The sequence below is a fragment of the Poromitra crassiceps genome (assembly GCF_964638095.1).
Source record: "Poromitra crassiceps genome assembly, chromosome: 6".
NCBI lineage: Eukaryota > Metazoa > Chordata > Actinopteri > Beryciformes > Melamphaidae > Poromitra > Poromitra crassiceps.
The window spans coordinates 25519584-25541684 of record NC_139627.1 but is presented as its reverse complement, the minus strand read 5'-3'; the positions used below and the strand labels follow the sequence as shown (position 1 = coordinate 25541684).

The window sequence follows — 22101 nt, the reverse complement described above, 5'->3', positions numbered from 1 at the left end:
TCCTTTCCTATTCATCTCTTTTAATGTGCTTAATGAAGTCAGTGACTAGCTAGAGCGGTAGCTCATAAGAGCAACAAATGAGATTGTTGTCCAATAGATTCACTTTGTTTTGTACATGCAAATTCAGCAGTGAATTGAGACAGTCAGCGACACAATAAGAATGCAATTGGCTATTATTTCCTGAGTGTTGCAGCTGTTCTGCGTTATGATCGCATTACGTTTGCTAAATAGTGCAGGGAAGCACAAGATACCTGACATATCAAATATGGAGGCAGGTGTATCGTTAAAAAATGTAGTCATGGTACATGTAGCCTATGCCCAAAGAAAGTCCATACATCACCTGTATATTTCTAAACACATTTTAATAACTGGGTGTCATTCTGTTAATGCTAACAGCTGACCCATTAAAATCTCATTTCCCATTTTTCCTTACGATGTGAACATACTCCGCTTTTGTGACCACAATGGAAAACTAACCACACAGAATATTTTTCAACAAGTGACCGTCAAAAGAGTGCTAATTTCACTGTGCGGAGTGCGGACAAGTTCTTTTGACATTCTGCAAAGCGGGTGCACACTTACACATTTTGTAGTGCGCTTATGCGCATTATGCTGCGTCACTGCTGCATCATCAGTGTGTCCTGTGCAGGGAGTTTGGGTCTGTGGGCTCTGCTCTAGAAAAAGATCCATGGTTCCCAGGGCCTGCTGAGGAAGCAGACGCAGAGAGAAGGCCTTCATGAGCTTGGCTGGAGGAAAAGTGAGAGGAGAGCGTTTTGTGGGGAAAGCCATGAGATCCAGCCCCCACTTTCAGATCGATACGTGTCGCTTTCTCCTCTGCTGACGTCCACTGTGCGCTCTGGAGACCCTCACAAGTGCAATTAGAGGCAGCACCTGCAGTAAGCAGACACACACACACACACACACACACACACACACACATACACTAACAGATTCACATCATGATATGGTCGGATGATGATGATCAAGACATGATGATGCATTTATTCATGTCGCAGCAACCAGCCATTTGCGCTGTAGCTGTCATTTCTCGGCCAGATAAGATACGGTAGTCATGTTTTTGGCCTAGAGATAGTAGGAGATAAGATGTTTTTGGTCTAGAGATAGTAGGAGATAAGATGTTTTTGGTCTAGAGATAGTAGGAGATAAGATACCGTAAATTCCGGACTATAAGCCGCACCTTTTTCCCCGTTTTTTGGCCTTTTTGGGCCCCTGCGGCTTATATAACGGTGCGGCTTATCTATGGATTTTTTCCCCCCCAAAAAAAAAAAAAAAAAAAATCTCTCTTTTTTAGCACTCTTTCTAACTATAAATCCACTTCTGTTTTAATTTCCTCTCTTGCCCTCTTTTCACCACACTGTATGACACTGTATGACACTGTGTGCACTGTAAAAAAGAAACACAGGTGGTGTTGTGTTATGTTGTTTTGTTGAAATGTTAATAAATGGGAGCTTCCTCAAACAGCCATCTCTTTCCCGACAATCCCCTCTGTGCATGAACCCTTACATATGGTAATTAAACATTAAAACACAAAAAAAAAAAAAAAAAAAAAAAAAACATTAAAACACCCGCGGCTTATAGTCCGGTGCGGCTTATATATGTAAAAAAACAGTCAACTTTGCAGGTGCGGCTTATACACCGGTGCGGCTTATAGTCCGGAATTTACGGTAGATGTTTTTGGCCTAGAGATAGTAGGAGATAAGATGTTTTTGGTCTAGAGATAGTAGGAGATAAGATGTTTTTGGCCTAAGATAGTAGGAGATAAGATGTTTTTGGTCTAGAGATAGTAGGAGATAAGATAGATGTTTTTGGCCTAGAGATAGTAGGAGATAAGATGTTTTTGGTCTAGAGATAGTAGGAGATAAGATGTTTTTGGCCTAGAGATAGTAGGAGATAAGATGTTTTTGGCCTAGAGATAGTAGGAGATAAGATGTTTTTGGTCTAGAGATAGTAGGAGATAAGATTTAACAAATTTAACACGAGAGGGAGGGGGTTGTGGGCACATTTACCACTGGTACAGGGTTGTGGCACGAGGCGAAGCCGAGTGCTATAAACCCTGTACCAGTGGTAAATGTGCACACAACCCCCGACCTCGAGTGTTAAATTTGTTTTCTACAACGGCTACCAAATAATATAAAAAATACACAATTGTAACATCCAATTCATTTATTTATAATCATTACTGGTTTCAGAATACATTTATCCTTCCGCCACAGAATATAGTTCCATACACAAGATCAATGATTGCACTAAACATTTAGTTGCCTTTGAGCCAAAAAACAACTAACCTATTCCTTAACGGGATTCACAGTTATTGATACATTGCCTGTAAAAGTACAGTTATTTAAACAGTTATCTAAAGCAGCCCGTTTTGGTGGTGGTGTGTTGATATCTGGTGACGGCAGAGGGCGTTTGTTTGTTTGACAGTCCCAGGTTCGGGGTCCGGGCGCTAGTCCGACCTCCCGCTAGTCCGACCTCCCGCTAGTCCGAACTCGTGACAACTCAAGCTCAGCCAGTTCTCTCTCCCCAATTTCACTATACTGCGGTTGGAGCCGAACTGTAGATTGTTGGCGTATTTACCACTGTTGCTAGCCAATCAGAATCCAGTATTCACTCATGCCGTTGTAGAAAGATGTTTTTGGCCTAGAGATAGTAGGAGATAAGATGTTTTTGGCCTAGAGATAGTAGGAGATAAGATGTTTTTGGCCTAGAGATAGTAGGAGATAAGATGTTTTTGGTCTAGAGATAGTAGGAGATAAGATGTTTTTGGTCTAGAGATAGTAGGAGATAAGATGTTTTTGGCCTAGAGATAGTAGGAGATAAGATGTTTTTGGTCTAGAGATAGTAGGAGATAAGATAGATGTTTTTGGTCTAGAGATAGTAGGAGATAAGATGTTTTTGGCCTAGAGATAGTAGGAGATAAGATGTTTTTGGCCTAGAGATAGTAGGAGATAAGATAGATGTTTTTGGTCTAGAGATAGTAGGAGATAAGATGTTTTTGGTCTAGAGATAGTAGGAGATAAGATGTTTTTGGCCTAGAGATAGTAGGAGATAAGATGTTTTTGGCCTAGAGATAGTAGGAGATAAGATAGATGTTTTGGTCTAGAGATAGTAGGAGATAAGATGTTTTTGGTCTAGAGATAGTAGGAGATAAGATAGATGTTTTGGTCTAGAGATAGTAGGAGATAAGATGTTTTTGGCCTAGAGATAGTAGGAGATAAGATGTTTTTGGTCTAGAGATAGTAGGAGATAAGATAGATGTTTTTGGCCTAGAGATAGTAGGAGATAAGATGTTTTTGGTCTAGAGATAGTAGGAGATAAGATGTTTTTGGTCTAGAGATAGTAGGAGATAAGATGTTTTTGGCCTAGAGATAGTAGGAGATAAGATAGATGTTTTGGCCTAGAGATAGTAGGAGTAGGTGTGAAACACATTCCATGTTTATGAAGGAAAGGTTCCTTTGATAGCAGCTGGACAGATTTATGGCAGTAGGGAAATCAATGATGCGATTATTCATCGCTACAGTATCAGAGAGCGTCTGTTTTCATGGTAATAATGACCGAACACACTGATGGCCGATGAAAGAATGATGAAGCGCTGCGCTGGCACTGACTGGCTGTGACAAAATAAGTCTCAGTTGGTCTAGTGAAGCTCCTTTATTCCCTGCCCAGGTTATCACAGTGGCTAATGTAATAGTTTGACATGCGTGGGGTGGCACGGCACTTTTCTACAGGGGTTGCTCCGTAACGACCTGCTCAAGGAGTTTAGCCTGGCTAAGGCCAGATTCACACAGGATCCATCGCTCGCATCGGCCCCCCCACGCTCCATTCATAATCAATGTTTCACTCTTCTCTTCTCTTCTCTTCTCTTCTCTTCTCTTCTCTTCTCTTCTCTTCTCTTCTCTTCTCTTCTCTTCTCTTCTCTTCTCTCTCTCTCAAAAATTGTGACTGTATATCTGTTCTTCACCATAAAAATCCTCCGGTTAGCTTGACAATGAAAGAGCCTGCCTGCCTCGGCACTACAAGGACAACAGGGCCCCACATATGTTGCAAAAGACATGGGCGCTTCTGTTTGGTAATATGGAGGAAACACACAGCTACCTAGTCTTAAGGCTAGTTGTGAAAGAGCGTTTTAGCATAACATATACGCACATAAACAGACTTGGGATTTCTTAACTCTTAACAGTGAAGTAAGCCATACAGTTAGGCACTGTTACCCATATCCCCCCCGCCCCCCAAAAACAAAACGAAGAAGAAAAAAATGAAAACATCCAGTCTCAGTTATTAGCCTCCAAACTCATCGTGCATTCCTTTATAACTGGGAACTGGTAATCTTACCAGTTCAAAGTTCATGAGCTGGGACGTGACGTCAGAGCTGGTATTTCCCATTCCAAACTCGTAGGAGCCTTAGCAGCCCCGACCTCAAAAATCCAAGATGGCTGATCCGCGCAACAACAGTAGTTATAATCGTATAAATGCTATTTAGCACTTCTGTTTTGTTTGTGTCTCATTAAATCAGCTGTACACACAGCACGGCCTACTTCTATCTGTGTGGACAATGGACATGAGGCTGCAGTGTTTGTATGCGTAAAATGCCACGAAATGCCTTGTTATCAACTGTTATTGCTAACAATGGCTAGCCTGGCTAGCGAGTGGATCTGACCAGTGAACAGTGAACTTCCCAGCTCAACTTTTCTGCAAATGGAATGCATTTAGCCTCCACATCCCAGTTCTTTTGCGATAAAGGAACGCACGATCAGTCCACTCCATGGTTGCTATAAAGCAGGCGATTCTTAGAAAAATTGTTGTTTTGGTGAAGCCAATGATAATTGTTCTTGGTTCCTCTTTGGATACCCATTGAGGACCCATCTATTGGCTTTGAAAATGATTAGTTGTAGTTTCATTTGTGGTTCTGAACCCCTACACTAAAAACAATGCATGTGGTGATCTTACTTTCAGAACAGTTTCAACTTTAATCTATACTGGTCTTTTATGAGCCCCTTAGAACTGCAGTTAAAAAGTAACAAGTCATGTGTGGGCTTCTTTTCCATTACCATTGTATTTGATTGCTTTTTCACATCACCGCTATGCTTTATTGCAGCGGGAATAAACTTAAAAACTAATATAGAAATCAATGGAAACAGACTCTATTTTGATTCTAACAGGGCTGTGGTGGGTCTATACAGCACACCTTAAAAACTTTCATAAAGCTCTTTATAAAGATCTATAGCATCTTAAGTAGTTTTTCTATGATTGCGATCCAATCAGCCGGGGCCTACAGGCCTTGATGACCTCCTCCCTGTAGCAGAGCCTGTTACTCCAGCGTTCATTCACAGCAGCCTCTACTCTCTGTGGGAAAAACAGATGTGCCATCAGAACTGGGCTGCTGCATTGATATTTATAGTGCTGATTATTTAGCCTGAGGTGTCCCTAAGGAGTGTTTGTCCTTTCTCTTGCTCAGGGAGACCTTACCTGCAATACTTTGATTCATTGCAGCGTTAAAAGGTATATAACTGCCCTCAGCCCTACAGTATTGAGTGTTACTGCCAGTGGTGGATCCCATAAGATTTTGATTGTATGATTGACTTAGTTGCCCTTTTGATTGGGATTATACACTTCTCTTATTGAGCATGTTTATTTGAATTGTGCTTTTTGCTTAATTGCTTTATTTAATCATGTAGTTCCACTGAGATCAATCATCTAATTTCCATGGGAGCCCTGGGAAAGTAAGCAACACATAAAAGCATAAAACAAACATAATTGCACACAGCATACAGTATACCATCCAAATGTGCAAAGCAGGAAAAATTCAATAGAAATTACTTTCGGAATATAAAGGAGGAAATACATAAAGGAAAAGGGGAACATTTCCAGCTACTCCAATAGTCATCCAATGTCAAAGTAGCAGGCTCATGCAACAACAAAGCTATTTAAATGTAGACTTTACAAAGCAGACAGCTCTGTATTGAGTGTGCCACTTCATTAACAGTGCAAAGTAAACCCATGCACCCAGAGAGAGCGGCTCCTTCAGCTTTACAATACTCTGCAGTGAGATCAATGAAGACTGAACCCAGCACAGGATGCAGCTTTTGCATATATTTTGCCTAGTTCTGAATGATGGCAGGGTCAGATGACAAAAACAAACCTTAAGACAGTCATTTCTACTTGAGCGTACAGTTGGGTATTTAGATATCGCTGTTCCTCATAAAGAATGTGTTGATCTATGTCTTTTGATGGCTAGAATCTTAAAAAGATGCTCAGGTAAGTGCATTGGATTGCCAGTATTGCAGCACTGGCCATCCTTTATTTAGTGCAGTATTGATTTGTCAATTTTAGACAGCTGACTCTCGCTGTTATGCCTCTTATAATACACTGGAAGCTTGTCTGCAGGGTTCCTCATAAGCCAGCCACTGCTTGTTATTACCTGTTAGGGACGAGGTTCGCCGTGGGTAAGATTGTTGTGTTATGAATATGAAGTAGTATTGATGTATTGATCGAGTCACTAGCATTATGACAACATTATCCAGTTGACTAGTTCAGCTGAGAGTCACCTTTATCTCTCTCAGTATAATGAGGCCAAGTATGGAGATTGCTACCTTTGATGATATGATTGCTTTAAAGGGTGAGTTAGATTTTCTGATCAAGTTGAGACTCTCCACTTGCGCCAGGCTGCTGAAAGGAAGCGTTGCGGTGGGTGCGGGAGAATGACCTCATTACTACCAGATGGATCTGCTTGCTTGGGCATTAGATTAAACAAGCTGTTGTCGCCATTTGTTACAGTAATTGTCCTGCAGACCAAGGTCAGGTATCCTCCGCACACACTCAAAGAGCTGTCTTTGATGGGAGCAGTATTGCACTTTGCAGTGCAGAGCCTCGACCTGCTGTTTGTTTTGCCAGGGAACTTGTCCACAATACATTAATGCCTTATTGGCTCTGTACATCTGCTGCTACCGATTCACCCCTTTACCACCGTTACTGCTATTAGTGAGGTACCTCATTACCACCGTTACTGCTATTAGTGATGTACCTCTTTACCACTGTTACTGCTATTAGCGATGTACCTATGTTTTTAGTTTTCTTATTTCCAGACAAATTAGTAGAGTATGATGTTATTTTACCTGCTGATGGTTTTGGCTGTCACTACAGCCTTCTTCAGAGCTGTCATCTGACTTCCTGGTGATGACCTGTCTTATCAGCTGGTTGGGCCGGGAAACCTGTCAACATAGGGTTCCCGAGCCGCGCCCCACCTCCGCCCCCGTGCTCTGATGTTGTACCTTGGATTTCTGGGTCTATTCTATTGTGTTGCTTCCCCCCCACACTTTTTCAGTGTAGCTACTGTAACTTTTGTTTGGTTTCTCAGTCCATCGGAATCAAAGAGCGGTTTTCTTTCTAAACTCGCCATTGATACACCAAAGTTCAACAATCATACAGGGAGAAATCCATCGTTGAAGAGGAAGAGATACCAGTTTCTCCAGTGACAATCAATAGACCGTAATGCAATGCAGACATAAGACATGTTGCATTTTGAATTGAGCTAAGTGAGTTTGGAGACTCTAGATGCGCAATGGCTGTAGTTATGGAAATCGCCCACTCCGCGGGCTCCCAAGATCAACTGTCCGGCTCATACTACATCACAGTTGCTCAAGTGACATCAGTGATGACATCACAACTGCCTGAGTGACATCACAGTTTTGAGCAATCACAGTTGCTCGAGTGACATCACTGAGGACATCACAATTGCTCAAGTGACATCACTGATGACATCACTTATTGCTCAAGTGACATCACGGATGATGACATCACTGATGATATCACTGATGATATCACAATCGTGACTGACACCGCCACAGCCAATTTTAACTAAAGAAGATTATGCTCACAGTTAAAATGTTATTAAAGCAGAATTCACATAAGAATGAAGAGCCTATATGCAGACAAATAAACATGTCAAACATTTAAATAAGAGGTGTGACTAACCCTAACCCTGCCTTGACTGGAAAAACCTTTCATTCCGCTATTGTATCATATATTCTCTCTTCCCCTGTTCCTGTAACCCACAGTTGAATACAACAAATCTCTGGGGCTGGTCAAACGGCCTTCTGGGAAATGTAGGAGAAAAGTAGGAAGAGGCATGTTGAGGCAAAGTGGGTAGTACGGTACACCAAAAGGAGTAAATTACAACACTTCACCACAAAATAGCTTATTGAACATCACAGATTCATGATATATAACTCACTTATGCCACGTACTGTATGCTCTTTATACAGGTGCGGCAGCCCACATCCAGCTAGTACAGCCTGACGAAGACCAGCGAGGTTGAAACGCGTTGCGTTTTGTGCCCCTGTTTATTTGATTGAAGATGTACATTGTTGGTAAACCTTAGTTTTCAGTACACATGTACAAATACTTCTGTATTACATTTTTGCTCCTAAATATCAAAGAAGCTCCCTTTTTCTCTTGATTGATATATAACAGTGTAAGACGTTTTTTTCCTTTAAGTCTTAAGTGTTCGGGCACACATGCATTCCCAGAGTCCTCCATTGGGATGATGGTGATGGTCACACCTGTCTGCACGTGACCCCGCCGGCCCCTCCCCTCCAGAGGCCTCCCTTTGATTTGCAGAGCCACCAGAAACAGGAAGAGCAGAGTCAGGAGAAAGCTAATGGAGTGGAAATGCTGAGGGTGCAAGAGGAATTTGGATGGGGCAGTATTTCTCATATAGTATGGTCAAAGAATAAAGAATTGTGACGTGGATTTCTGTTATTTTCCTCCGCCTATCAGACTGTGTGTGTGCAGGGGGCCTCTCTTTTCTAACGAAGCAAACACTTCTTATTAACACATTCACTGCCAGCCGTTTTTTCAATACTGTAGGTAGCTTCTGCCAAAGGTTTTTTTGAGGATTCTGGCTCATCTTTCAAGAGCCGAGGATTCTTTTCTGCTAAGATTTTGTGAACACAAATTATCTCAAAAGAACTAATAGAATGTGTGCTTTCTCTGTCTAAAAGAGTTAGTTTGTAGAGTTAGTAGTTATGTAGGCATTAGCAGTAGAATACAGCATGGTTTCAGCGTCTGAAAATTTAAGCTGAGATAAACGGCTTTTTGTGAAATTCGATAGAACAGTCACTTTAACCATTTATTTTTGGCGTAAGACGTCAGACATCTAAACAATAGTTTTGAACAGTATTTTCTTCCATAGCAGCAGGAAACCCCCCTCTCCTTCAAACTCCTCCCTCCGTGGGTGTGTCTCTGGTGGCTTTGCAGCGTTTGTCACAAGCGAGGCTCTGCCTGTCTGTGCTGCCTGGCTGCTGGCGGCTGCTCTTTGGGCGAGTCTGCATGGGGCTCGTTCGTTTCGGTTGTGAGCTCAGCTGGAATGAAGCTGCGTGCGATTGTGGGCTTTCTGCCGGTGTTTCAAAGTGTGTTGCACGCATAATCTATTATGCAAATTTGCAATCCCCCACCGCCAGCTCCCAGCGCGATAATGCGCGAAAGCGAAAGCGTTTTCGCCAATCCATTTTACAGTATGAGAATGGTTTCCTCGCGCGTTCCCCTGCAGTTTTGGCTCGGCTTTTTCTAGTCTGGAGAGCACTGTCGCCACTTAGTGGGTCGGTGGAATGGGTTGTGCACGTTCGGTGGCTCCCATATTTATATAGGAGATGTAAAAGGGTTAGATCAACGTCCCACCGTCAATTTTTTTTTTTTTTTTGACGAGTTGAGTCGTCATTGGCAGTCAACCGTTGGTTTCTGCTTGACGAGTTGACTCGCCAATGGCAGTGAACGTGTTAAGAGAGAGGATCCTTAACTTTGTCTCCTTGTGTGAATGGAAAAAAGAGAAGTCCCATAGTATCAAAGATGGTGAACTGAAAGAAGATGTCCCACTTCTCCTTATTGCTCTAGTCCTGGAGGAGTGAATGGATGACAGTAGATCTGACACAGCTTTGTATTTTTGTCACCCTAGGAGGCAGACAGCTGGGAAATCGTCGAGGGGCTGAAAATCGGTCAGAGCAACGTCCAGAGGCCAGATAAACACGAGGGCTTCATGTTGAAGAAGCGGAAATGGCCCCTGAAAGGCTGGCACAAGGTAGGGTCTCGTGGCAAATACGAGACACACATACGTTCGCTCGGTGGAATCAATATCACTCGTGGAAAAACACTTTTGAATACTGCCGCTCTTGCAATGTTAAACTGTCCACTGTCTAGAGAAGTGCTATCGCTTCATGGAAGTTCTCCTTTTCTGTCTTTTTCACCTCCCTTCCCCCACACCTGGCCTCTTAAACACGTGAACTAGATAGAGGTGGGCTCGGGCTGCATTCTTCTGTCCGAAGTCCGAACCCAACCGAAAGTATTACGGTAGTCAAGCCCGTCCGAGTCCGACTGCAGCCCGTTTTTCATGTTATTTTCTTTCTGTACCATACTGCCTGTTATTCACCGACACATTCTTTTTGTTTGTATCTTTTCCACAGCGTTTTTTCGTTCTGGACAATGGGATCCTGAAGTACTCCAAGTGCCCTATTGATGTAAGTAACCCTGACTAGACAGAGGGCAGCCTGGCCTGGCATCAGCAAGGCATGGCAATGAATCAGCAGAAACATCTCATGCTGGCTCATGCTGTTCTTTCTGTTGCAGCGCACCCTGTCAGTTTGCAGGAAATCTCAAATTTGACTGACAAAATGTGTTTTTCCCCCCACACAGAATTAACCTGAGAAAATATTTCTATGTGTTCTGCTCACTAACAACTGCAACACTCAGTACTGCCTGGGCCCCATGTAGTGTCAACCCTCGCTGATACTAGTGTCAGTCTAAATTTGACTTTTGTTTTGGAAGTGGGGTCATATGACTTTTTCAGCTCAAAATTCGAAGGTACCCTCACATTGTTTTTCCCCATGTCACTCGCCTCAGACTCAGAAAGGCAAACTGCACGGCAGCATCGATGTGGGCCTCTCGGTCATGTCCATCAAGAAGAGGGCCCGCCGCATTGACCTGGACACCGAGGAGCATATCTACCACCTGAAGGTGAGCAGGGAAGGAAAGTCGATATTCGATTAGATTAGCCTTTATTGTCTCCCTTGGGAGAAATTTGTCTTAGGCATTCAAGAGAAAACAGGTGACGTGGCAGCACACAACCTCTCCATATACACACATATCCCTATGTACAATCATCAAACTATAGTTAACATTCAGTCACACACATATCCATGTACACCAGAACATACACACCAAGAATATTGCCTGATGCCCGACACCAAAATGTTGCAGAGATGCCCTACATCATAGGCCTATTGCAATAAAAGCCATAACGGTAAATATTGCACGGATATCACATCAGTACAGATAAACAGAGTGACAGGGGATGACTCCTCCCACCTTACGTACAACAGTCACTCACTCACTCTATATCTCTCTCTCTGTCTCTCTCTGCTCCTCTCCATAGGTCAAATCCCAAGACATCTTTGATGCCTGGGTGTCCAAGTTGCGACATCACCGCCTTTACCGGCAGAATGAGATAGTTCGATCTCCCCGGGACGCCACTATACGAACGTTTCCTCCCCCGGCTGCTAGGGAGCCCCCCCAGCCAGCTCCTACTGTGAGACATGAAGCCAAGGTGCTGCCCCCCCACCAATGTGCTAATTCATTATTTTCTCAAGTTAGATAGCCTTGTCATCTCAAATTGATGGGGAATTAAGGAGAACTCTTTCAGCTCGCTTTGGACTAACGGTCCCTCTGTGGAAACTGGCTTGCATTCTACAGTGCTTGTTAGAATGTCATTGGGAAAGGGGGGTCCGGGTAGTGTAGCGGTAGATTCCCTGCCTACCAACATGAGGGTCGCAGGTTCGCACCCCCATGTTACCTCTGGCTTGTTATTGCGTCCATACAGGCATGATTGGCTGGTGTCTGCGGGTGGGATGCCGGATCGGGGGTATGTGTCCTGGTCGCTGCACCAGCACCTCCTCTGGTAGGTAGGGGCGCCTGGTCGGGGTGGAAGGGAACTGGTGGGAATAGTGTGATCCTCCCACGTGCTACGTCCTGCCGGTGAAGCTCCCCCTTTCATGTGAAAAGAAGCGGCTGGCAACTGGTGCTAGTCTACGGCTCTCCCCAGATCAGCAGAGGGTGGAGCAGCGACCGGGGCAGCAGGGGGCGGAATTGGCCAAGTACAATTGGGGAGAAAATGGGGAAATCAGGAAAAAAAGAACGTCATTGGGAAAGAAATACATTTTACATGTTCTACATACATATTTTACACATTGTAGAAGAGTCACAACCCACTACAACTGCTGATTTGAAGGGTGATGTGGGCCTGCTGCACAGTAGCATACCTGACAACAAGATTTTCACGGGAGTCTCCCTATCCTTAACCGTTTCTCCTGCTTTGCTCCCAATTGGTAATTTCCTGTTTATCTCCCAATTTTATAGTGATACTTCAAATGGCTATCTCTCCCAGTGTATTGAGATAGTTTGGTAAACGAGACTAGTATCACATGAAACTAGATGACCCAAGGCATCGATTAGTACCAACCATGTCATGCTAGCTTGTCAGGAAAGTGGGTAAATAACGCTCCAAAGATAGGCTAAATTTTGGCTAGGGAAAAACTGGTATGGCCATTTCAAAGGGGTCCCTTGACCTCTCACATCAAGATATCTGAATCAGAATGGGTTCTATGGATACCCACGAGTCTCCCCTTTACAGATAGGGGGGAATCAGCATGCTCATTTTTCGACAAAGCAGCATAAATGAACGGAACACGATCACGTCACTGATGGAGCTTCGACGGACCTGATGGATCCGATTCTGGGGTTGGGGGTGCATTTGCCGATACCCCAGAAAATCTCCCTTTTTCACTGGCAGCTATGCTCAGTAGTAGTAAAACACATTTTCAAACTACTAACTGCACAAGGCTTAAAAATAGCTTGTGCTCTGAGCAGAGTGCAATTACCTTCAAGAGGGATGTGGCGTAGGGAATGAAGGATTGCCTACCAGTTTTTATTGGAAGCCGGGGCACCAAAGTTGCATGCAGAAGAGAGGAAATATTGCTCATAGAATAGAACAAGTGATGACAGGCAGACTTTATATGGTCTGAGAGGATTTTCTCTGCTTGTGTGCTTGTTATCTGGATTACCCAGGCCTGTCAGCTTTACACCTATTACTGTGCATGCTTTATTATTTTCCTTAAAAACATTTCCAAACACATTACTCTAAAAGCTAGAGTGCTTAGAAAAGGTTAAAGAAGGGCGAGTACTTTACAGCCCACAACTAAGGCGTTGCATGCTTTGTGAGGAAGTCTCCAGCGATCACTTTTCTACATGCAATCTGTACACTTGAATTGGCCGTATTACATGCCTAATGACCAGACTAATGGCTGTAAACGTGTAAATAGATATCTGTCTAATGCAGATTGGACAGGTAATAGTATCCAGATCGTTAGGATAACCGACAGGTATGTTTGTCTAGACTGTTTCCAGCTTGGTGTGAACCCTCTGGCCCTCGTCAAAGCGTCTGGTAAATGTGAGGAGGCAGCCAGTGTGATCAGAAGTAGGTGGATTCAGAGCAGCTGGGCTCTGGCTTGATGAGCTCTCCCAGCAGAACAGGATAAATAAAGAGCTCCATCAAAAACTTTGCTCTCAGAAGAAAATCAAGGTTTCTCTGTATTGCGTGCAGTGCAGACTGTCGACAACGGAGACACAACTGTCTTTTTTTTAAGCCAACCTGTGATATTATATAAACTAATTTACATGTCCTACCACCATGAATAATACATGATAGAAATGTCATACTTAAGTTACACCACAGGTCCCCCCTGCCTAGAGTGGATGATCTGATTAGATTTTGGAGCACCTTGCTACATAGATTTGCTACTATAATAATGTCTTAATGCTTTAAGATACAGAGTTCATTTAACACCATATTCATGTCATTCCCATGTGTTAAGAGAAAACAAGTATGTTGACAATAGAAATATTGGCAAATGAATGCAGTAATTAGCTTAATGAATGACCTCATTAGCATACTTGGTTATGTATACTGTATCCTGGTGATTATGGCAGGCCATAAAGCAGCTCAAGTGCCTTTAGTTTTTATTTTTAGGCTTGGGCGATATCCACAATTTTAATGGCACTATTAGTCCCCGATACACTATATTATTGTCGGAAATGTTTGTATGAGTACAGGATTACAGCAGCTCCTTATAGACAATGTTGTCTGTTATTCCCTCCTCATCACCTTCAATAAGTACTTTCATTAGGGAAGGTCTCAGAAACCAGAGTCTTTAGATCCTTCACCAAGTACCCTAGAGGAATCCTGACCTGAACTTCACTTTCCCTGTGTTAAATTGAGCTTTCCCCCAAATCAGTGAGATAGCTGCAGAACTCCTTTACCTCATGTTGACATTCAGTTTGTGCTCCTGCAGGAGAGGATAGAGGGTTGGCATTTGGATGCAAGCTGTGACTATTTGAGCCCTGCCTCCTCTCCTGACAGCTGGTAGTGTCTGCCTAGGGTCTCACTCTCCACCAACCAGCACAGCATCGCTGCCCCAAGGAAGCTCTGATTCCATCAGGTCCCTCTGAGTTCTTTCCACACACTCAACATTAAAGTAGTGGACACTGAATATCTCATCACAGATGATCAAGGTCTGCTCTCTTCAATGAGCTTAGCAAGGCAGGACTCAGCTTTCAAAGATTGGGATGAGATCTTGAATCTTGAATGAGCTGTACTACCACCCTGAACACACAATCAACATCCTATCCATCATAGACATTGTGACATCATCAGTGACATGTGACATCCCCGATGATGTCACTACTGATGATGTCACAATGTCTATGACATCACTGATGATGTCACAATGTTTTTGATGTGATAGGAGGGTGGATGTTGATTCTGTTCGTTTTGGTCGGAATAAGATTTATGATGATGATGTCACAATGACATCACTGGTGATGTCACAATGACATCACTGATGATGTCACTGGGGATACAATCTTAGTGGGAAGCAGGGAAGGGATGGTGTAACTTGATGTCACAATGGATGCGTTTGAAGGCCTTATTTTCTTTTTGGTGTTTTATGGCAGTTGGCAGTGTTTGAAGGCCTAAAATATTGCCCTATTTTGTAAGATTTGTGACATCACTGATGATGTCGCAGTGACATCACTGATGATGTCACAGTGACATCACTGATGATGTCACAATGTCTCTGACATCACTGATGATGTCACAATATTATTGAGAAGCAGAGAACAGGTCACAACAGCTCTGTCAGTGTGCATGCCTAAAAGCGTAGGTTTATTGGACAAGATGGCGATGGGCAATGGTGGAGGAATGGAAGTGGATGGGGCAGCCAGCATCAGTGTTATGGCCTCGGGGGTCACCGGGATCGTTTCTGTGGCCTTGCATCCCCTCGTCATTCTCAACATATCAGACCACTGGATACGCATCCGCTCGCAGGAGGGCCGACCAATGCAGGTGATTGGAGCCCTGATTGGGAAGGAGGAGGGGCGAAACATCGAGGTGATGAACTCCTTTGAGTTGCTGTCCCACACCGTAGATGGCCGAGCACATATTGACAAGGAATACTACTATACTAAGGAGGAACAATTTAAACAGGTCTTTAAAGAAATGGAGTTCTTGGGCTGGTACACCACAGGCGGCCCCCCCGATCAATCAGATATCCACATTCACAAGCAGGTGTGTGAGATCATTGAGAGCCCTCTCTTCCTCAAGCTCAACCCAATGACCAAACACACAGATCTTCCAGTTAGCATTTATGAATCTGTGATCGACATCATCAATGGCGAGGCTACCATGTTATTTGCTGAGCTGACATACACTCTGGCCACAGAAGAGGCAGAGAGGATTGGCGTCGACCATGTAGCTCGAATGACAGCCACCGACACAGGAGAAAACTCAACAGTGGCGGAACACCTTATAGCCCAGCACAGTGCGATAAAGATGCTCCACAGCAGGGGGAAGATCATCCTGGAATATGTCAAAGCGGTGGAAGCAGGAGAGATGCCGTTCAACCACGAGATACTTAGAGAAGCCAAGGCACTCTGCCACAGACTGCCGGTCCTCAGCACCATCAAATTCAAGACTGACTTCTACGATCAATGTAACGATGTGGGCCTTATGGCCTACTTAGGCACCATCACCAAGACCTGCAACAGCATGAACCAGTTTATCAACAAGTTTAACGTCATGTACAACAAGCAGGAGGGCATCGGCCGCAGCATGATGAAAGGACTGTTCTTTTGAGTTGGCAGTTGAGTTGGCTGAAGGATACAGAGGTCACAAGCACTGCAAATGCTTTCTTTGTTTGTCTCCCACCCAGGTTTAGCTGAAGACATAAATTCTTGATCCTGTGTACAGACAGTAGTATGATCCTGCATACAGACAGTTTTTCAAATCAGTTGACCATTTTCACCTGGGTGTATCTTAAAAGCACTTCATTACACCAGTTGCTCCGTAATGTGAAGTTAAGTTAAGTGAACGGAGAGTGAGCTGAGCTGTGTACAAAATCACTCAAGTTTAGTTGATACACACCTTGGGTGTGCACATCGATGAATCCAATGTACATGAACCGTTGTTATTTTACCGCCCCCCTTTTTGTTTTGTTGTTTCATGTTTCTGTATGTAATAAATTATCTGCTGATTAAATACTGTAAAATATGGCTGTAGAGCCCCCCGTGGGCGGATTTCTTTCAGATCTTTTTGCAACAGATTAATTCCAGAGCCCTGAAAAGTGTTTTGGCAAATTTTGGAGGCGATTGGAGCAACGGTGTGCCTTGCAACTCCAGACAAACAGACAGAGCGCTCTCCAACTAGTGAAATGAGTGGTGGCAGCAGGGCAGACTGCAAAACTGTTAAAAAATACAAATAATTGAAAACCTACCTAATAATAATAATAATAATTGTAATATCATCATATTATCGAAAATCGGCCCAAGCCTAATTTCCCTTTATTTATCTGAGAAAAGTCAACTGAGCATGTTCTTTTCCAGCAACACACTGCCTCAGATAGTTACAGTACACACCTTGATACCTGAGAGCCGCCCAGCCCCAGACCAACCAGGCTTCTCCTGTTGGCCGCTGCACAGCTCCACTGCAGCAGTTGGGTCAAGTGCTCAAGGGCACATTAGTGGTAGTTGTTCAGGTTTCACTTTCCCCACACAGATTTCCCTTGCAGGCCTGGGCTTTGAACCATCAACCTTCTAGTGATGAACTCTGTGGTATTAGCTATCCTTTTAAAATGTGTGTCTGTGTCTCTAGTGTCACTGGTGTCTTTTTATCCAAAATGCAATTTCCAGGATAGGCCTTGCTTTCAGCACATCAATACCAACTGAATAAGCAATAAACAGTGCAATCAAAATCGATGAAACCACTTCTGAGCCAGACATTACCACTGAAACCTACGCGCCAGTAAAGCGTTTCTTCTGTCTGTCACCGTGTGTCTCTGTAGCCCAAGCCCTGCAGCTTGCCTTGGCAGCCCGTGGTCCCCAGCAGCAGCAGCAGCAGCAGCCTGCCTGCCTCCTACAGTAATGGCCAGAGCAAGGTGGCTGCATGGCTCCAGGAGTCAGAGGAGATGGACAAGTGTGCAGAAGGTAAGTGCCCCACCTCAACCATTATCAAACAAGGGCCTCAACCATGGGCTAATATGAATGGCATGAGTGCGATCTGCCTCCCTATACTGGACACAAATCTGATTTTAGAAGGCTCTTAACCAAGTAAACTAACAATTGTCTGACAATTGTCACACTTGTCTGTCACGATAACTCCACAGGATATGATTTGTAAAGGTAAAGTAGTGAAGTAAATCATGTCCTCAGCCTTACAGTAGCTCTCATCTCTAAATGGTGGATTGATGACCATTACCTGACACATAACACACTGTGTGTGTGTGTGTGTGTGTGTGTGTGTGTGTGTGTGTGTGTGTGTGTGTGTGTGTGTGTGTGTGTGTGTGTTGTATGTGTGTTTTCAGAGCTTGCTCGATGCCAGTCCAACCTGATTGAACTGAGCAGGTTACTACAGAGTCTGGAGATTCTGCAGAGGACACAGTCAGCACCCAACTTCACTGACATGCAGGTAAAACACACGCGCACGTAAACACCCACATCAAAGAGTATAGAAGCCAAGAGGCAAAACTCTGGTGCTTTTCTGGCAACAGCGCTGTCATTTTGGACTGAAAATGCCTCCTTGCGCTAATGGGAAACAGCACAGAACCATGACAGAGAGACACACACCTTGACCGGGAAGATTTACAGGCCACAGGACACTCTTTTGTACGGCACTTTGTATGTGTCATTTCCCCCCCTTTTTTAGCACAAAAAGGGTAAAAAAACAGATTTCCATAGTATACACAACATCATAAGGTGCATGTGCAAGGAAGACCAAGGAAACCCCGGGGGGCTTCTAGAATTACAGTATAGTGTAATAAAAACCCAAAAAGTTAAAAACAAAGACAAAAACAAAACAGAAAGCAATATAAACAATTCAATAGGCAAAGTAGCCTATACTGTTAAAAAAAAGGAAGGGGGGAGGAGAAAAGCAGAATGAATTAATGAGAGAAAGAAGGGGGGAAATTGATTATACAAGAGAGAAAAACATTGTGATCACCTCATTAAGCACAATGATTATGAAATAAATACTGTTTAACAGCTCTCTTTTTTTTATTTACAGAATGGGTGTGAGATCAAAGTTGGGGGGCAGTTGATTGACATGGTCGTCTCCTTCAGTCCAAAATGGCAGAGGCATAGCTCTGCTGCTGCGCACTGACATTGCAATGGAACAACCTATTAGCTTTCACTTCTTGGCAATGTACGTTTTTGCCCGCATGTACATGGGCACGCAAGAACCCATGCGCACAGACACACACACACACACACACACACAAAGAGCAGGGGCAAAGCAGAGTTCAATCTCATGAGAGTCGCTAGGTGCAGTTTATTTTTCAGGATGTTTCTGGGGCAGAGGCCTGTTTCTGTAATGTACTGTGGTGTGTGTGGTGTCTGCCTGTATTACCCAATGTGAGGCCCAATGTGTTAAAGTCTTAGCGGTCACCTTCATTACCTCTCTAGAATGGCAGCATTCAACCTTGCTTATCCACCTTATTCCTAGCTGCCATGATGCCTTACGTGAAATATGGGCGCTTCTTCCGGTGTAATCCTCCCAGGCCCCTCCCCCGTTACGTTGCTGACCCGGACACAACATAGCCCGTAAACGATGTTTCAAAGCTGCAGGCGAAGGGAGCCAATCACGTCCAGCTTTGCCAAACATCTCGCATCTAAATATCCCGAGTTGTTTAAAAAAAGGAACAGGTTAGCGGATGTGATAGATAACATTATTACATTCCCTCAAATAAGTCATCAAACGACTGTCATTTTTTTGTGACAAGCAACTTTTTTTTCAGCGTCAGAGTTTGACGAGGAAATGCGGCAGCTGCAGCAATCAGTCACGTTCTAGACCGGACCTTGCACCCATAATCATTTTACAGCGGGGCATTCAAAAATAAGGTGGATAGGAAAACCTGTCTATTTCTCTCTAACTGATCAGTGATCAGTATGTATCAAATTGCATCCCCCCCCCATATTATAGTTTGGCCTGAATTTTTTCTTCCCTTCTCTTTAACCAACCACATACATTGCATTGCAATTGTGTTTGCAGCTCATTTGTGGGAATGTTGTCTTCCTCCATTTCATTGCAATCAAGCTGTGTCCTAACCTCTGCTTTATCTGTGACAGTGTTTATCCTATTAACCACATTTTGCATATTTTGACCCACGTGTGCCACATAGACCAATTGTGTAGAATTGTCAAAGAAAGAAAAGCGCTTGAACAGAAGATGGAGAACAAAAAGTGTCGGCAAAGACGCAAAATTCCAACTTCAGGTACCTCTCTTTTCCAATTTTCACTCTGTAACTGTCTAGAGCTGCAATGATTAAGGGATTAGTTGTCAACTAATAAATTAATCACCAACTACTTATTTTGATAATCAATTAATCGGTTTGAAATAATTATTTAAGAAGAAAAAGTCAAAATTCTCTAATTCCAGCTTCTTAAATGTGAATATTTTCTGGTTTCTTTACTCTTCTATGACAGTAAACTGAATATCTTTCTTTTGGTTGTGGATAAAACAAGACATTTGAAAACATCATCTTCGGTTTTGTGAAACACTGATTTTTCACCATTTTATAGACGAAAACAACTAATCAATTAATCAAGAAAATTATTGACAGATTAACCGACAATGAAAATAGTCATTGGTTGCAGCCCTACAAGTGTCACATACACCCCATTTACACCTGGTGTTTAAATGTGACCTGTATCAGGATAGGTTATCTGGATGTTATCTGGATAAGGAAAAATGCATGCTAATGGAAGGTGTAAATGCATCGTGATCAGAATGTGATCAGAACTTCCTGCCCACATCAGGAGGGAGTCTGGCTCACATTGTGTTCAGATCTTTTACACTCCATTTACACTTTTTTTTTTTTTAATGCAACCATTATCCAGATAACTTATCCGGATACAGGTCGCATTTAAAAACCAGTTGTAAATGGGGTGATAAAGACACACACAGACTTAGTACATAAGAGCTCTCAGACATATTCAGGATGCAGTGTCCTTTTGGCTAAAAGCCTTATTGGACAGAGCAGCTATCTAGAACACAGTGACCTTTCAAAATAAAACACAGTGTGTCACAGAGACCATCCTGTAACTCTCAGGTTTGATCCCTGTATGTCTTGCCAAAGTCCCTGTTAGCTGAACATTTGCAATATACATAGTGATGACAAAAGGATTCCCCCCCCTTTTGTATGTCCTATTTTCTTTCATGTTTAATTTGTTTTGTTAGTCTCCACTGCAACTGGCACTTGATACTGTTGTGCTGTGAATAATTTTCCACCTTCACTAATTTCCCCAAACTCTGCTTAACATGTTAACCGGTGCTCCAGGAAAAGGCTAGTTCTTCTCTGAACTCATATTGACTGTTGCTTTTTAAACTGCCCTCCATGCTAGAGGAGGAGTTTAAAAGCCTTTTCCTTCATGACGCTCAGGTTTTTGGGTAGATTAACTATTGCAGGATCCAATTCCTCACTACCAGCAATATAAAATACCAGCAATAGATGAATGACTCATCAGGTGCAGATAGATAAGGAGGATATTATGTTTGGGTAGTTTGAGTTGAAGTAGAATTGGATATTTTCAGGAAAGCGCATGACAAGTTAGCTTGAAGGACCTTTACTTTTCAGCATTCTATGGTGGTGTGACATGTCATATCCTTCAACAGGGTGAATGGTCCTGTAGTAATGTACATGCAGAGCTAGTCAAGCCTTTTGGAGCCACAGCAGTAGTCCACAGGCTTGTCTTGTCTCTTGTCTCCTCCCTTGCCCAGGTCCCTCTGTCTGCCAGCATGTCTCCTGTCCGCCACCACTCCTCCATCCCCAACCTGTGCGCCCAACTGGCTGACTTTCCCACCCCTGTCTCCCGGCTGACCGACAGCATAGAGTCTAGTGACTACATTAAACTGCAGGAGGACTTCTGCACCATCGCCCAGAAAGGTAGCCAGCATGCATGATTACAGCCTGGGGCTTATTAGGCCCAGCTGAAAGGTAGGCAGGTAGCATGCGTGATTACAGCCTGCCTGGTTCGCAAGCTGGTCACAGCCAATTCAATTGAGCTGTATTTCATCATTTCAGAAATGTATTTCAACACAATATATTATGTCCTCAAGTTTTTCCTTTCAAATGTAATGTTCAAATGTGATCCTTAAATGAATTGCACAATGGGAAGGATACTATTCTTCTGGTGTCCTGTATTTGTGCAGTCCACTCTCTGCTGAAGTCAGCCTTCAACACCGTGGGCATCGAGAAAGAAAAGATCAAACAGATCCTCTCTGACCAGGAACAGTCCGGCCAGTCAGCCCAGATCAACAACCTCAGGAAGTCTCTGTCACAGGTAATGACCCGTCTTCAAACATTTCCCATAACATATTTTTCCAAGCTGCTGCTATACTGTCGGTAAGTGCTAGTTCATCTGAACTGTCAGACAATTGGCTACTACTTATTATTGTAAATACTTATTTTTTACTTATACTTACTTAGTATA

General features: G+C 43.3%; 1 protein-coding gene and 1 pseudogene across 5 annotated transcripts in view; both read left to right on the top strand.

Moving 5' to 3' along the window:
- Nucleotides 1–22101, top strand: part of osbpl6 (oxysterol binding protein-like 6) — a gene marked incomplete at its 5' end in the record, with an annotated part of 45602 nt that overhangs the window by 4292 nt on the left and 19209 nt on the right. For 2 of the 4 annotated variants that reach the window (XM_083638762.1, XM_083638760.1), the window contains 9 exons: nucleotides 9971–10093; nucleotides 10476–10529; nucleotides 10912–11025; nucleotides 11444–11614; nucleotides 17460–17601; nucleotides 17979–18082; nucleotides 19791–19883; nucleotides 21389–21554; nucleotides 21821–21951. In XM_083638762.1, the coding sequence (XP_083494888.1) occupies nucleotides 9971–10093; nucleotides 10476–10529; nucleotides 10912–11025; nucleotides 11444–11614; nucleotides 17460–17601; nucleotides 17979–18082; nucleotides 19791–19883; nucleotides 21389–21554; nucleotides 21821–21951 (1098 nt within the window). Of the gene's footprint in view, nucleotides 1–9970; nucleotides 10094–10475; nucleotides 10530–10911; nucleotides 11026–11443; nucleotides 11615–17459; nucleotides 17602–17978; nucleotides 18083–19790; nucleotides 19917–21388; nucleotides 21555–21820; nucleotides 21952–22101 lie in introns of all 4 variants that reach the window. The other 2 variants (XM_083638759.1, XM_083638761.1) reach the window with 2 other exon arrangements.
- Nucleotides 15290–16255, top strand: LOC310778363 (COP9 signalosome complex subunit 6 pseudogene; annotated as a pseudogene). The gene has a single exon. The product of its transcript is annotated as a COP9 signalosome complex subunit 6 pseudogene (transcript).